At 43.3% G+C, this 13913-nt stretch overlaps 1 protein-coding gene across 2 annotated transcripts in view; it reads right to left on the reverse strand.

Moving 5' to 3' along the window:
- AGBL1 (AGBL carboxypeptidase 1) overlaps nt 1–13913 on the reverse strand; it is a 404673-nt gene that overhangs the window by 358649 nt on the left and 32111 nt on the right. For both annotated transcript variants that reach the window (XM_072148535.1, XM_072148534.1), the window contains 2 exons: nt 12723–12816; nt 5408–5445 (listed from right to left, as the gene is read on the reverse strand). In XM_072148535.1, the coding sequence (XP_072004636.1) occupies nt 5408–5445; nt 12723–12816 (132 nt within the window). The remainder of the gene's footprint in view (nt 1–5407; nt 5446–12722; nt 12817–13913) is intronic.

Consider the following 13913-nt stretch of genomic DNA (forward strand, 5'->3'; position numbering starts at 1 on the left):
CACCTGACCACGGACACGTGGACGAGTGCTGCCGGGCAGGGCCACTATATATCTCTGACGGCACATTGGGTTAACTTGGTGGAGGCTGGGACCGAGTCTGACCCTGGGGCTGCTCATATACTGCCGACGCCGAGGATTGCGGGGCCTACCTCGGTCCAGGTGTTTCAGGCCTACTATGCCTCTTCCTCCTCCCACCCCTCCTCCACCTCCTCCTCCGAACTACCATCCGTGGGCACGGCGCCATCAGTCGGTAGCTCTAGGCACAGCAGCAGTGCCGTCGCTAAGCGACAGCAGGCGGTGCTCAAACTGCTGAGCCTAGGCGACAAAAGGCACACCGCCCAAGAGCTATTACAGGGCATCACGGCGCAGACTGATCTGTGGCTGGCACCGCTGAACCTCAAGCCGGGAATGGTTGTGTGTGACAACGGCCGTAACCTGGTGGCGGCTCTGCAACTCGGCAGACTGACACATGTGCCATGCCTGGCCCATGTGTTAAATCTGATAGTTCAGCGTTTCCTCAAGACATACCCCAATCTGTCTGATTTGCTCACGAAGGTGCGCCGCATCTGTGCGCATTTCAGGAAGTCCAGCCCAGATGCTGCCACTCTCAGGGCAGCGCAGCGCCGCCTCCAACTGCCCGCTCACCGACTGTTGTGCGACGTGCCCACGAGGTGGAATTCAACACTGACCATGTTATCCAGAGTTTACCAGCAGCGCAGAGCGATTGTAGACTGCCAGATGTCAACTTCCACCAGAACTGGTAGTCAGGTCAGTCAGCTTCCTCAAGTCTACAATGAGGAGTGGACGTGGATGTCTGATATCTGTCAGGTGCTGAGTAACTTTGAGGAGTCAACACAGATGGTCAGTGGCGATGCCGCCATCATCAGCCTCACCATCCCGCTGCTTGGCCTGTTGAAAAACTCTCTGGTCAGCATGAAGTCGGAAGCTTTGCGCTCGTCACAAGAGACAGGGGAAGAATATTCCCTTGTTGATAGCCAAAGCACCCTCAGGTCTGTTTCTCAGCGCATATCGGAGGAGGTGGAGGTGGAGGAGGATGAGGAGGAAGAGGAGGAGAATGTTGGCGAGACACAAGAGGGGACCATTGTTGAGTCCTTTACTGTTCAGCGTGTATGGGCAGAAGAAGAGGAGTTGGAGGAGTTGGAGGAGGAGGAAATGGACAGTCAGGCCAGTGAGGGGAGTGAATTCTTACGCGTTGGTACTCTGGCGCATATGGCAGATTTCATGCTAGGCTGCCTATCCCGTGACCCTCGCGTTCAAAGAATTTATTCCAGCACCGATTACTGGGTGTTCACTCTCCTGGACCCACGGTACAAGCAAAATCTTTCCACTCTCATCCCTGCAGAGGAAAGGAGTGTGAGAATGCATGAATACCAGCAGGCCCTGGTGCACAAGCTGAAACAGTATTTCCCTTCTGACAGCGCTAGCGGCAGAGTGCGTAGTTCTGCGGGACAAGTAGCGAGGGAGAGTAGGCGAGCAGGCAGCTTGTCCAGCACTGGCAAGGGTACGCTTTACAAGGCTTTTGCCAGCTTTATGTCACCCCAGCAAGACACTGTCACCTGTCCCCAGTCTCGGCAGAGTAGGGCTGATCTTTACAGAAAGATGGTGAGGGAGTACGTAGCTGACCATACCATCGTCCTAAATGATCACACAGCTCCCTACAACTACTGGGTTTCAAAGCTGGACATGTGGCACGAACTGGCGCTGTACGCCTTGGAGGTTCTTGCCTGCCCTGCCGCTAGCGTCTTGTCCGAGCGGGTTTTCAGTGCAGCTGGTGGCATCATCACGATAAGCGTACACGCCTGTCGACTGACAGCGCTGACAGGCTGACGCTTATTAAAATGAATAAAGGCTGGATTTCTCAGAATTTCCAATCTCCACCAGGTGAAGGAAGCTCAACCTGAATAATTGATCCACTCCTCCTCCTCCTCATTTTCCTCCTTCTCCTCCTCTTTGTACAGTAAAGCAGAGGAAAATGGCTATTTTTTGACAGGGCCCACTGGCTCTTGCTATAGTACTTCATGCATTTAATTTTTCTGGAGGGCCACCTACCCGGTCCTCTGTTTGAAACAATTTTTGTGAGTGCCACATACAGGCACTCAATCTATTCCATTTTAAGGCAGGGCCACCTACCTGCTCCTCTGGTTTGAAACATTTTTGGGACTGCCACATACAGGCACTCAATCTATTCCATTTTACTGGAGAGCCACCTACCTGCTCCTCTGGTTTGAAAAATGTTTGGGACTGCCACATACAGGCACTCAATCTATTCCATTTTACTGCAGGGCCACCTACCTGCTCCTCTGGTTTGAAACATTTTTGGGACTGCCACATACAGGCACTCAATCTATTCCATTTTACTGGAGGGCAACCTACCTGCTCCTCTGGTTTGAAACATTTTTGGGACTGCCACATACAGGCACTCAATCTATTCCATTTTACTGGAGGGCCACCTACCTGCTCCTCTGGTTTGAAACATTTTTGGGACTGCCACATACAGGCACTCAATCTATTCCATTTTACTGCAGGGCCACCTACCTGCTCCTCTGGTTTGAAACATTTTTGGGACTGCCACATACAGGCACTCAATCTATTCCATTTTACTGGAGGGCCACCTACCTGCTCCTCTGGTTTGAAACATTTTTGGGACTGCCACATACAGGCACTCAATCTATTCCATTTTACTGCAGGGCCACCTACCTGCTCCTCTGGTTTGAAAAATGTTTGGGACTGCCACATACAGGCACTATCCAAATTAAATTGTCTCCATAGCAGCCTCCACACGTTGTCTCCATTGCTACCTCCAAAAGTCGTCCATATAGCTGCCTCCATACATCGTCCCTTTATCAAACGAGGTGTGTCAGGCAGAAATTTGGGTTGTTTTCATGGATTCCACATCAAAGTTGTTAACTTTGTTGCCACCCTGCTGTGTTATCCACAAAATATACTGGCAAACTTTTACCATTTAGGGATATTATTTCAGCGCTTCTTGCGCATCTGTTTACATTCCCCTCACCCGGCATATCCTAAACTTATAAGAACGCTACTACACTTGATCTTATACAAAAGGTTCTTAGAAGTGCTGTTTGGGGAGTAGCCTAGAGACAGGGGCTTGAATTGGCGAAAGCTCGCCTGGCAGCGGAGCGCCAGCTCCATGCGCATCATGCGCTTCTTGCGCATCTGTTTACATTCCCCTCACCCGCCATATCCCAAACTTATAAGAACGCTACTACACTTAACTTGGTGCAGGCTGGGACCGAGTCTGACCCTGGGGCTGGTCATATACTGCCGACGCAGAGAATTGCGGGGCCTACCTCGGTCCAGGTCTCAAAGGCCTACTATACCTCCTCCCACCCCTCCTCCACCTCCTCCTCCTCCGAATTACCATCCGTGGGCATGGCGCCATCAGTCGGTAGCTCTAGGCACAGCAGCAGTGCCGTCGCTAAGCGACAGCAGGCGGTGCTGAAACTGCTGAGCCTAGGCGATAAAAGGCACACCGCCCAAGAGCTATTACAGGGCATTCCACATCAAAGTTGTTAACTTTGTCGCCACCCTGCTGTGTAATCCACAAAATATACTTGCAAACTTTTACCATTTAGGGATATTATTTCAGCGCTTCTTGCGCATCTGTTTACATTCCCCTCACCCGCCATATCCTAAACTTATAAGAACGCTACTACACTTGATCTTATACAAAAGGTTCTTAGAAGTGCTGTTTGGGGAGTAGCCTAGAGACAGGGGCTTGGATTGGCAAAAGCTCGCCTGGCTGCAGAGCGCCAGCTCCATCCCAAGATCCAACTAACATAGTTGCAGCACCTTTAATCTACTACTAGTTCACTGCCTCCATAATAATAATAATAATAATCTTTATTTATATAGCGTCATCATATTCTGTAGCGCTTTACAAATCATAGGAAACAAATACAAATGTAATGTAACAGAGCACAACATTTGTATGGAACAACAGGAGTGAGGTCCCTGCTCGCCAGAGCTTACGGTTTATGAAGATGATGGGGTAACACGAGGTAAAAGAATATTTAATGGTCAAGCCATTCTTCTTAGGGAATAGAAAAAAATATAATAAATGGAATTGCTGTCGCTTGAACCACTCAGCCGTCATCTTATATACCAGGTCCAGGGTGAATGGGACTGCAGAGAAGTCTGGTGCCTGTTGGTTGCTGGATAACAGATGGGAGGACGACACAGGACGGGTTAGTAGAAGAGTTAAAACTTCATGCAGTTAATGAGTGTTATAGGCTTGCCTAAAGAAATGGGTTTTAAGAGCACGTTTGAAACTTTGGAGGTTAGGTATTAGTCTGATAGTCCGGAGCAGAGCATTCCATAGAATTGGTGCAGCTCTAGAGAAGTCTTGGAGACGCGAGTGGGAGGTCCGCACTAGGGTAGAGGTTAATCTAAGATCACTGGCGGATCTAAGAGCACGGGTTGGGCGATAGACTGAGATAAGAGAGGAGAGGTAGGGGGGTGCAGCATTATACAGAGCTTTATGGATGAGGGTTATTATTATTTTAAACTGTATTCGAAAGGAGACTGGCAGCCAGTGCAGCGACTGGCATGAACTGTAAGCATACATGGTCCCCTTATCAAACGAGCTGTGTCAGGCAGAATTTTGGGTTGTTTTCATGGCTTCCATGTTAACTTTGTCGCCACCCTGCTGTGTAATCCACAAAATATACTGGCAAACTTTTATCATGTACCGATATTATTTGAGCGCTTCTTGCTCACCTCCTTTGGTTCCTCTCTGACACCCATTGGTTTGAAGCCTGAGTCCAATTAGGGTATGTCGCCATGCCACTCTCTAGCCTGCTGCCGCTGCCTCTGCCTCTGCATGCCGTCCCCTATAGTGTCAGGGTCAATTATTGGATGTTTTACATGCTATCTAGCTTCATTCTGTCACTCTGTCATGGCCATGCTGTTGCCCATAATTTTGGCATAATGGTGCGATTAAGCAGCCTCAGAGGCATCCATGCATGCTGCCCCTGCTGTTTCCTGTCCATTTCCGTGGTGTTTCCATCCTTTTCTGAGGTTCCCAGGTGTTTGGCCAAGCTTCCCTGTGCAGAGCCTTGGTCCCCTTGAAAAATGCTCGAGTCTCCCATTGACTTCAATGGGGTTCGTTATTCGAGACGAGCACTCGAGCATCGGGAAAAGTTCGTCTCGAATAACGAGTACCCGAGCATTTTAGTGTTCGCTCATCTCTAAGTGCACACCATTAGGAAATATTTGTAATATTATCGGTATACAGTGACAAGTGCGTTTCTTAGTGTACTCATGAATACAAGATCTCAGAGCCCATTATTAGCTCTGAATATTTGGAAGCAGCTTATACTAAAGTAGTGTAAACATTTCCAGGCCACACATAAAATAAACTTACTTGATTTGAGAAGAGCTGCCAGTGCTCCAACAGCCGCCCTAAAGATAATAAAAGGAGAAAACAAAGTCAGTTTTGTCAATATTTCCCATTAGTGTCTGGAGCCTCTTCACCTGTCTCCGCTCAGGAGATGTGTGTGACCTCCAATAGACACTAAGTGAGATCACAGGCATTTAACACATTCTCCCTCAACATAAACATGTCACAGAATTAAAGTAGGGCAACAGGTTGAGCGGATTCTTTCAAGAAACAACAATAGACGGAATTTATTTTCTAGAATCCAAATCAAACTCATGATCATATTTATCACACAACATAAGTTTAAAGAGAGTGGGTAAGGTCCAAAATGGCAAATAATTGCATTCCAATAGTCTTCAGACTCTTTCACTTTTTTTAACATTTTGTTAAATTGTGGCTGTGTGGCATTTCCAATAATAGTATTGCCTTGCATTTACAATCACAAAAAACCCTAAACCAATGAAATTTCACATTCATCAATGTATTTAATCAGTTATCTATTTCTTTATCCATAAAATGTTTAATTGATGTTCTATTGTAACCCGATTGTGGTTTTACGGTTTGACCTCCACATACTAAACCTTCTCCTCTACCGTCTGTTGTTAATGCAGCAGCCAGACTTGTCCTTCAGTCCAGATGCTATAAGGATGCTTCCAGTCTGTTCCCATTACGGAACTGCTTGTCTGTCTCCTTCTGAATACAGTTTAAACTAAACTCCCTCATTCACAAAGCTCTGCACAGTGCGCTGCCTCCTCATCTCTCTTCTCTCATCTCGGTCTTTCATCTTGTAATCTTCGATCTGCCATTGTTCTGAGATTATTATCCCCATTAATTTGAACCACCCACGAAAGACTCCAGGACTTCTCCCGAGCTTCACCAATTCTCTGGAATGCTCTGCCCCAGACTATTAGACTAATACCCAACCACCAAGCTTCAAATGGCTTTTTAAAACCCATCTCTTCAGGAAGGCGTATCACATTCCCAAACTGGATGTAACTGCAACTCTTTCCTCACTAACCTACTCTGTGTTATCCTCCTGTCTGTTATTCTGCAGGCACTAGATACCATTATACCATTCTTTTCTTCTATATTAGGACATTGACATCAACGGGGGAACATCCCGTTCATCGAGAAACCAATCAATGGCTGCAGCTAATTTACACTCCTCACCCCAGATTTAGGGGAGCCACAGGCAAAGTACGATGTAATACATCTGTGCCATACCTTGTAAGGACACATTGGAATCTTTCTGACATGTCCTTACAATGTATGGCAAATGACGTGAACCAGCCTAAAACACGGATCGTAGGCGTTTCAGTTGACCTGCATCTATGATCGGGGCAAACAACCTTTACTATGCATTTCAAAACACAAACGCTGCATGTGATGAGCCATCCTTAACCAAGAAACACCTATGAAAACTTTGCAGGCCAGGAAAATATTCTTACATTGCAAATTCAATGACAATTTAAAATAGTTTCAGCAGGTTTGAAACAACTAGTACGAATGTAGTTTTAGGATATGAGTATAAAATAAATAAATAAATATATATATACAGGCGGTCCCCTACTTAAAAACATCTGACTTACAGACGACCCCTAGTTACAAACGGACCTCTGGTTGGTTACTTACTGCACTTTAGTCTTAGGCTGTACTAAACAGCTATAACAGTTATCACAGGTGACTGCAATGAAGCTTTATTTGTTACTCCTGGTTCTTATGACAATCCAACATTTTTAAAATCCAATTGTCACAGAGACAAAAAAAAATTGTACAATTATAAAATATACAGTTCCGACTTACATACAAAGTCAACTTTAGAACAAACCTACAGAACCTATCCTGTATGTAACCCGGGGACTGCCTGTATACATATGGATATCACACAGTAGACCTAGTTCACATATACATAGCACAGAGTCTTACATCATACGGCCTTTTCAAATCTATAAGACATCAACAACAGATGTGGAAACATATCAATTTTACAGATAATCCAATAAGCATTGAGCTAGATAAAATAAAATGTCGAGGAAAAAACGAATTAGAGCAGATGAGTGATAAGCGGCATGATATAGGCATGATGTAATAAAAAGCGCTCGTCCAGATCTCATTTATTTGTACAACTCTGCATCTTGTTCTGGAGGTCATGTTTCCATGGTTTCTGCATACACACAGATCTCCGGACCTAAAGTTACAAGGTCTGTAGTTATCCATTTCCATGATAGCGGCACCTGTATACAGGAGTGCGTCCTGGCGCCTATTGTAATTAAGGCATCTGAGTATGAGACTCCCAGGTCTGGAGCCAGAGTGGTCAGCACTTGAGGTTATTTGGAGCCTTATTCATGAAATGACCTCTGGAATTAGGAGCGCTCTGCTCTTCCACGCAAAGCACTTAATTTAATTAAATTTCAATCTCTCGGAGAGCAGGTCTACATGTGAGATTCTGACACACTGCCAGCTCGCTGCTGCATCTGACGAGTGCCTGGCACTACTGAGAAGAGGCTATTGCCAAATATATTTATATGCCATACTACACATGCAGGCTGCTCTGTTGTAGGTCTCTACTGTTCCCTTAATCTTACAATAGAGTAATCAATCTGTGTTTTGTACAGGTCTGTGAAAGGGTATACATAGAAGGGCATGAGAACTTTACTAGATGTATGATTCTCAGTTATTTTGACCATGAAACACAATATAAGGTAATATTAGCCTTAGAAAAACATAAGAGCAAAAGTAACTGGAATGTAACGGGAGTGTTTAAATGTATAAACAAAACAAGAAAAATAATAAACAGGCAAAGTAAAATTAAAACTGTGCGAAGCTCCGACCCTGAGGGATATGAAACTGTGAGATAGGTGATGCCCAGCCAGAGTCCTATACAGTAGTGGAACATAATATAGGTGTTTTTTTCAGTAGCCTGGGACCCAAGCCTTCTAGGGGGCTCATGGCCACCCAAACCACCCACCAAATTTTATATTCTGAAGGATCTTCATCCATTAAATACCAATACATTTATCCCTGCTCTTGGTACACAAGGAACAAGGCCCTCCAAAGGTCCTGAAACCTCAGATTAAAAGCAAGCAGAAGGGGCGCATCCTCCATTCTCCAAGTAGTTTGATTCTAGTACCATATGAAGGAATTAAATCCTAGACTTGTAGGAGCTATAATATTCATACAGCCCAGGGAAACATGGCAGTCTTAATCCGACCTGGCCCTAAAGGTGAGATAGAAAAGGGAGAAGGGGGTAGAAGGGGGTGAAGAGAAAAAAGGTGGTAGGGCAGAAAAGGAACTCAATCCCCTTTCAGAAATGTTCTCAATATCCCAGAAAAAAGATTAAAAAAAAGAAAAGAAAATAGGATTGTAAGAGATTACATTGTGCCTGAGATTCTCTGAATTCTCTAAAACAACGTCAGTCATCTATCGGGTCCTACCTCTACTTAGGCCTCATTCGATGGTCGAACTTGGTAGGACCTCTCCATAAAAAACTAATTAGGCAAAATATAGGACATGTACTTTATTTTGTGGTGCGGCAGCCCGGCTTAGTCACGGTGTGGTGACACCATGTGCCATAGAGTGCCATAGACTACTATGGTGGCCATGTGAATGGGGCCTTACACTAATGAATCAACCCCCAGACCCAGAGATTAAATTTTCACCCTGCTTGCCTTCTCTACGCATTATACACTACAACTACAGCTCAACCCAACCTATTCTACCTGCAGTGCCATATGTAATATGAGCTCTACTGGTGGAGAAGTTTCTTATTGAATCCGCTCACAGATATTTATGGGGCATAGATGCAGCCTGGACTGACCCCATGTTAAAGCATGACCTAGCCATCTACGCAGGCTCAATGCACTCAAAGGGCAAGTCACCACTGCAGGCAGTAGGTCAACACAATGTCACCACTTATCAACTGTATACCAACAGTAGTGATAGAAGATGCTGTGCTGGAGGTAGATATTGAGGTAAGTATGCATTGGTTGTTATTTTTACCTTCTAGGGCCAATACAAAAAGAAATCTGATATTGGGTAATGGTCAAATTTTAACTTAAGCTACTAACCAGCATTGGAAGTACCTTAGGCTACTCATTGGCGTCACATGAAGTTATATGAGTTATGACGTCATCCTGTTTTATCACACATGTTATAACTGTATGTAGTAAGTCATTTGCATACTTATTGCAAAGTTGCCACACCCAATGACACCCACTTAGCAAAGTGACTCCCAAAGTAACAGTCTCAACTAAGACACAATGGCACATAGTAATAGTAATTGTACTTATGCTGTACATATAGCACACAAACACATTGCATAGCAAAATATGTAACCAATATGTGAGCAAAATATGCAATCACGGAGGTCAATCTATAATCTGTAAGAGGATGATGGATACATTCTCGACCCTCTTACAAGACTTAACCCATGAACCGTTGTTGTGCTGTTTATGGAAAGAAGCAGATATGTTTTGGTAATCCCGGATAAGACGGATGTTATACTGAAGATAGGTTTTTCATAGCAGCACATTTCTCTGCAAATTATTTTACAGAATTATGTAGTGAGCTGGACCGAGTTATGTCTGCTGGATATCTCTTATCACGCCTTGTTTTCTTATTTTTCTCATTTAATCCGCTGTCCTAGCCATGTGGTCCATCCCCAGATTTGTTTACAGCATTCTTATTGACATGTCTATCATTCCAGACATTGCAATGCTGAACGGTGACTGAGAAACATTGGAACGCTTATCAGGCCCTGGACAATGTTTTATATTAATAGAAAGTTTGTGCAGCCAACCAAAAAGGTATTTAACTTTTCTCTCTTTGCGCTCTTCTCATTTGTCAGAGAGAGTCACCGCAGGCCTCGTAGACTGTCAGCCGCAGCAGAAAAATGCAGCATCGTCGGGTTATCTATAAATAGTCTGCCATATAAAAATAAACAAAAAAAACGCTATCTGTTGGAACACAGCTCGCCATGCAAAATTAACGCGCCTTTCACAATTGCCAGTCGTGTTGTTTACATTTCAACAACTTTTTTGTGTTTTTTCTATAAGGGGCAAAAAAGATACAAACTTCAATTCCTTGTATTATCCTCTCCACGTGGAGGGATTCGCAGAAGAGCTGCCTGGTGGCACATTCATAAGTGCGCTTACTTTATCAGCTCACTTCCTCCTTATCAAGCCATTTGTCAGTATACAAGTCAACACTGTCCGCCTCTGTCAGTATGGCTGCCAATAAGAGGGACGGAGAAAGTACTGGTACTCATCATCACCGAGACAAGGCTATCACATAAACACACTATATCAACACAAAGGTGAAAAGCGGCATCCCATGAGGAAGATTCATAGGACATTACTCTGCTGTGGTGATAATAATAATGTTCAGAACCAAGATTTATCCTAATATTGCTCAATCTTTTATATACGGAATGAGATTCTCTTAATACAATCATTAGGAAACGTATCCAACCCTAGGAAGAGGTTTTGTTTTGATAATTTCCAAAAGACTTGGCACTCCTTATAGATGAATTTTTCAAACTAGTATATTTTATTCAAGTGAAAAGTAGGGTAGCAATCCAAATTTACATGCAACGTTTCAGTCTGTATTCATAAGACCTTCATTAGGGTGGAAAATACATTGGTCACTCACAGCCTCCCTCCAGTATATAGCTAGCCTGCCTCCTGCCCCCAGTATATATCCATCCCCAGTATATAGCCAGCCCCCAGTATACAGCTAGCCAGCGCCCTGCCCCAGTATATAGCAAGCCGCAAGTATATAGACAGCCCCAGTATATAGGCAGCCAGCCTGTCCCCTGTATATAGCCAACCAGTCCCCTGTATATAGCCAGAAAAGGAAGGAAAAGGCCGGAGTGCCCGTGGAGCGCTTGTAGTACCAATACCCAAAAGAATCCACAAACCCAATGCAGTATGAGTTCTAAAAGTAGCAATCTTTTAATGCTTTTCAAAAGGATTAAAATGTCCAAAAATGACGCGTTTCGGGTTCAAGACCCTTTCTCAAATAACGGACAGGATGGTAAAATAACAATACAGTGCAATACAGTCATCATATAAATAGGAAAATGATAAAAACTTACATATGGGCAGGTGTGTTGCCTCTCTGTTAGGCGCGCGCCTTCACAGCGTTTCGGAACAGTCGCAAGTGTCGGAGGGGTCATGCGCATGCGCAATGGCTTCAGTGGTGTTACGCGCATGCGCAGAAGGCACATAGTTGTTCGTGATTTTCAGTTGTGCGTGATGGACACTAAACCGTGGATAGATACGATTCTAAAGATGGTATTAATATGTATCATTGTAAAATTATAAAATATCTTGATCGCAAGTATGGGGGCTTTGTTGGAGGGATCATTGGTCAGGGACTGGCACAAAGTACCATGATTATATTATAAATTTTAAAATACAGCCAATTGGATAAGAATAAATCAAGAATATAAAATGAATACTATAAATCTGACAATAAATAGATATAAAAGAAGCATCTCAGAGGCGCATACGAACAATAGCACTCGATTAAAACATTAGATAATAGATAATAATACAGTAATGAAAAAACAGGCTGACATAAATACAGAAAAAAACTTATAAAATGGGGGAGGGGGGAAAAGGGGGGGAAATCAGAACACATTTTCTAAACTTTCATTCAAACCTAAAGGAGTCAAGCATTGAAGTTTAAAAATCCAGAACATTTCTCTTCTTTTTAAATGAGCAAATCTTTGTGGTGTTGATGGGGGGATACATTCTATCGGTATAATATTAAAATCTTTCATGTTGCAGTTGTGATGAGTCGCCGCATGACGAGAGACACTATGCAGGGCATATCCATTTTCTATATTGTGCCTATGTTTGTTTAATCTCTCTCGAAGTGGTAGGATTGTGCGGTCAATGTACTGTAACATACACTTACACTCCATCAGATAGATAATAAGTGTAAGCTTCAGCCAGTGGTAGGGCTGTCAGTGTCCAAATCTATCAGGAGATCATGATTGCAGTTTAAGGATGAATTGCATAGCCATACAATTATCTGTGCATTGCTTCATCTGCTTGTTGTATGTTTCCGCTATAATTAAAAGACCATATATGTCATTGTTATTGTGTTGGGGCATATTTTACACTTGAGAGACCCCCCATCCATTCCTTTAATATGCATGAAAGTATAGTTTTAGGTTAATTATGTATTTTCTATCATTATTATTATTTCAATATTTTTGTATTTGCCATTTTATTTCCAGTATATTTTATCTGGACAGTCCTAGACAAAAGTTCCCACAACATATGCTACTTACTTGATGGCTTGTGTGTGTCTTCTGGTATACGGCGTGATGATCTTAAAAAGCAGCTCCATGGCCCCATTTATACCCAACATCTCTCCTACCGAAACTGCAAAAAAAAAAGAAAAAAAAAAGAAATACATAAAAATGAAAATGTATCAAAATCTGCTGATATTTACAAAGTCTGACCTTTGTCTAGAAAGTTAGCTCTCGCTGACAAAAGGTACATTGCATTCCCTGAGGTAACACATATCAGAGAACGAGAAATGTCCATAAATCTTTCTCTTTTTTTCTCATAGTAAAAAATTTTTCAACGCTAATCAAAAGAAGACAGGATTTATATGTGCGGAGCGCTTGTTGTGAAAATACATTCATCACAGATGCATCTCGAGTGAGCTTGTCTGCTAACATTTGACTAAAAAAAACATCAACTTTCTCTAGTTTGGTTGATTATTAGGGCACAGGATGTTCTGTGACAATCTCCTTTTCCTAGAAAGATCAGGTGAAGCTAAAAATACATGGTCTAAACTTGACTAATTTAGTGCCTTCTCCATGAAAATTAAAGCATTTTAATAATAAAAATAACTAATAATATCTCATCTTTCTGTGTCATTGATCTATTTTAGCACTTTTTCACTGATTTCCTAATGGCACTGATTGTGATTGTTAACCCTTTAAATTGTGGCATCATTTAAGGGCCGGGGGCACGAGCGCCATTTTGCCTAGGGTCGTTAGTCCAGCCTGCAGCAATTAAAGAGTTAACATTCACGATCGGAGCCAGAACAGATGACAGGTGTTACCGTTTGGGGTTGAGGAAGTGTGTTAAACCCAAACTTCTGTCCGAAGTTGCTTCATTGCTAGTGAAGAACGTTATGCGTTAAGAGAGTTATGGAGCAGAAGCAGCTGAGCGTCCCTATCTCTGGGAAAGGTTTAAAGGTGCATTCTGGGAATACGAATGTCTGATTCTCAAAATGTTATGGGCTTTCTAGAGTAGATGGAGTTAGCACCAAGATGGCCTCCATTGGAAACTACAAGTCCCATGATCCTTTAGTTCTCAGTAACTCCTTCTCCCTCTTATGTTTTGCTCCCAGTGATGATGTAACAGACTGTCCTGCTCTGTTACCATAGTAATAATGTGTAACTGCCATCATGGCACATCACCTGGCCATACTGAATGCACTGCAACCAACCGACTACAGCCAAACA

Source organism: Engystomops pustulosus, chromosome 4, assembly GCF_040894005.1.
Source record: "Engystomops pustulosus chromosome 4, aEngPut4.maternal, whole genome shotgun sequence".
NCBI lineage: Eukaryota > Metazoa > Chordata > Amphibia > Anura > Leptodactylidae > Engystomops > Engystomops pustulosus.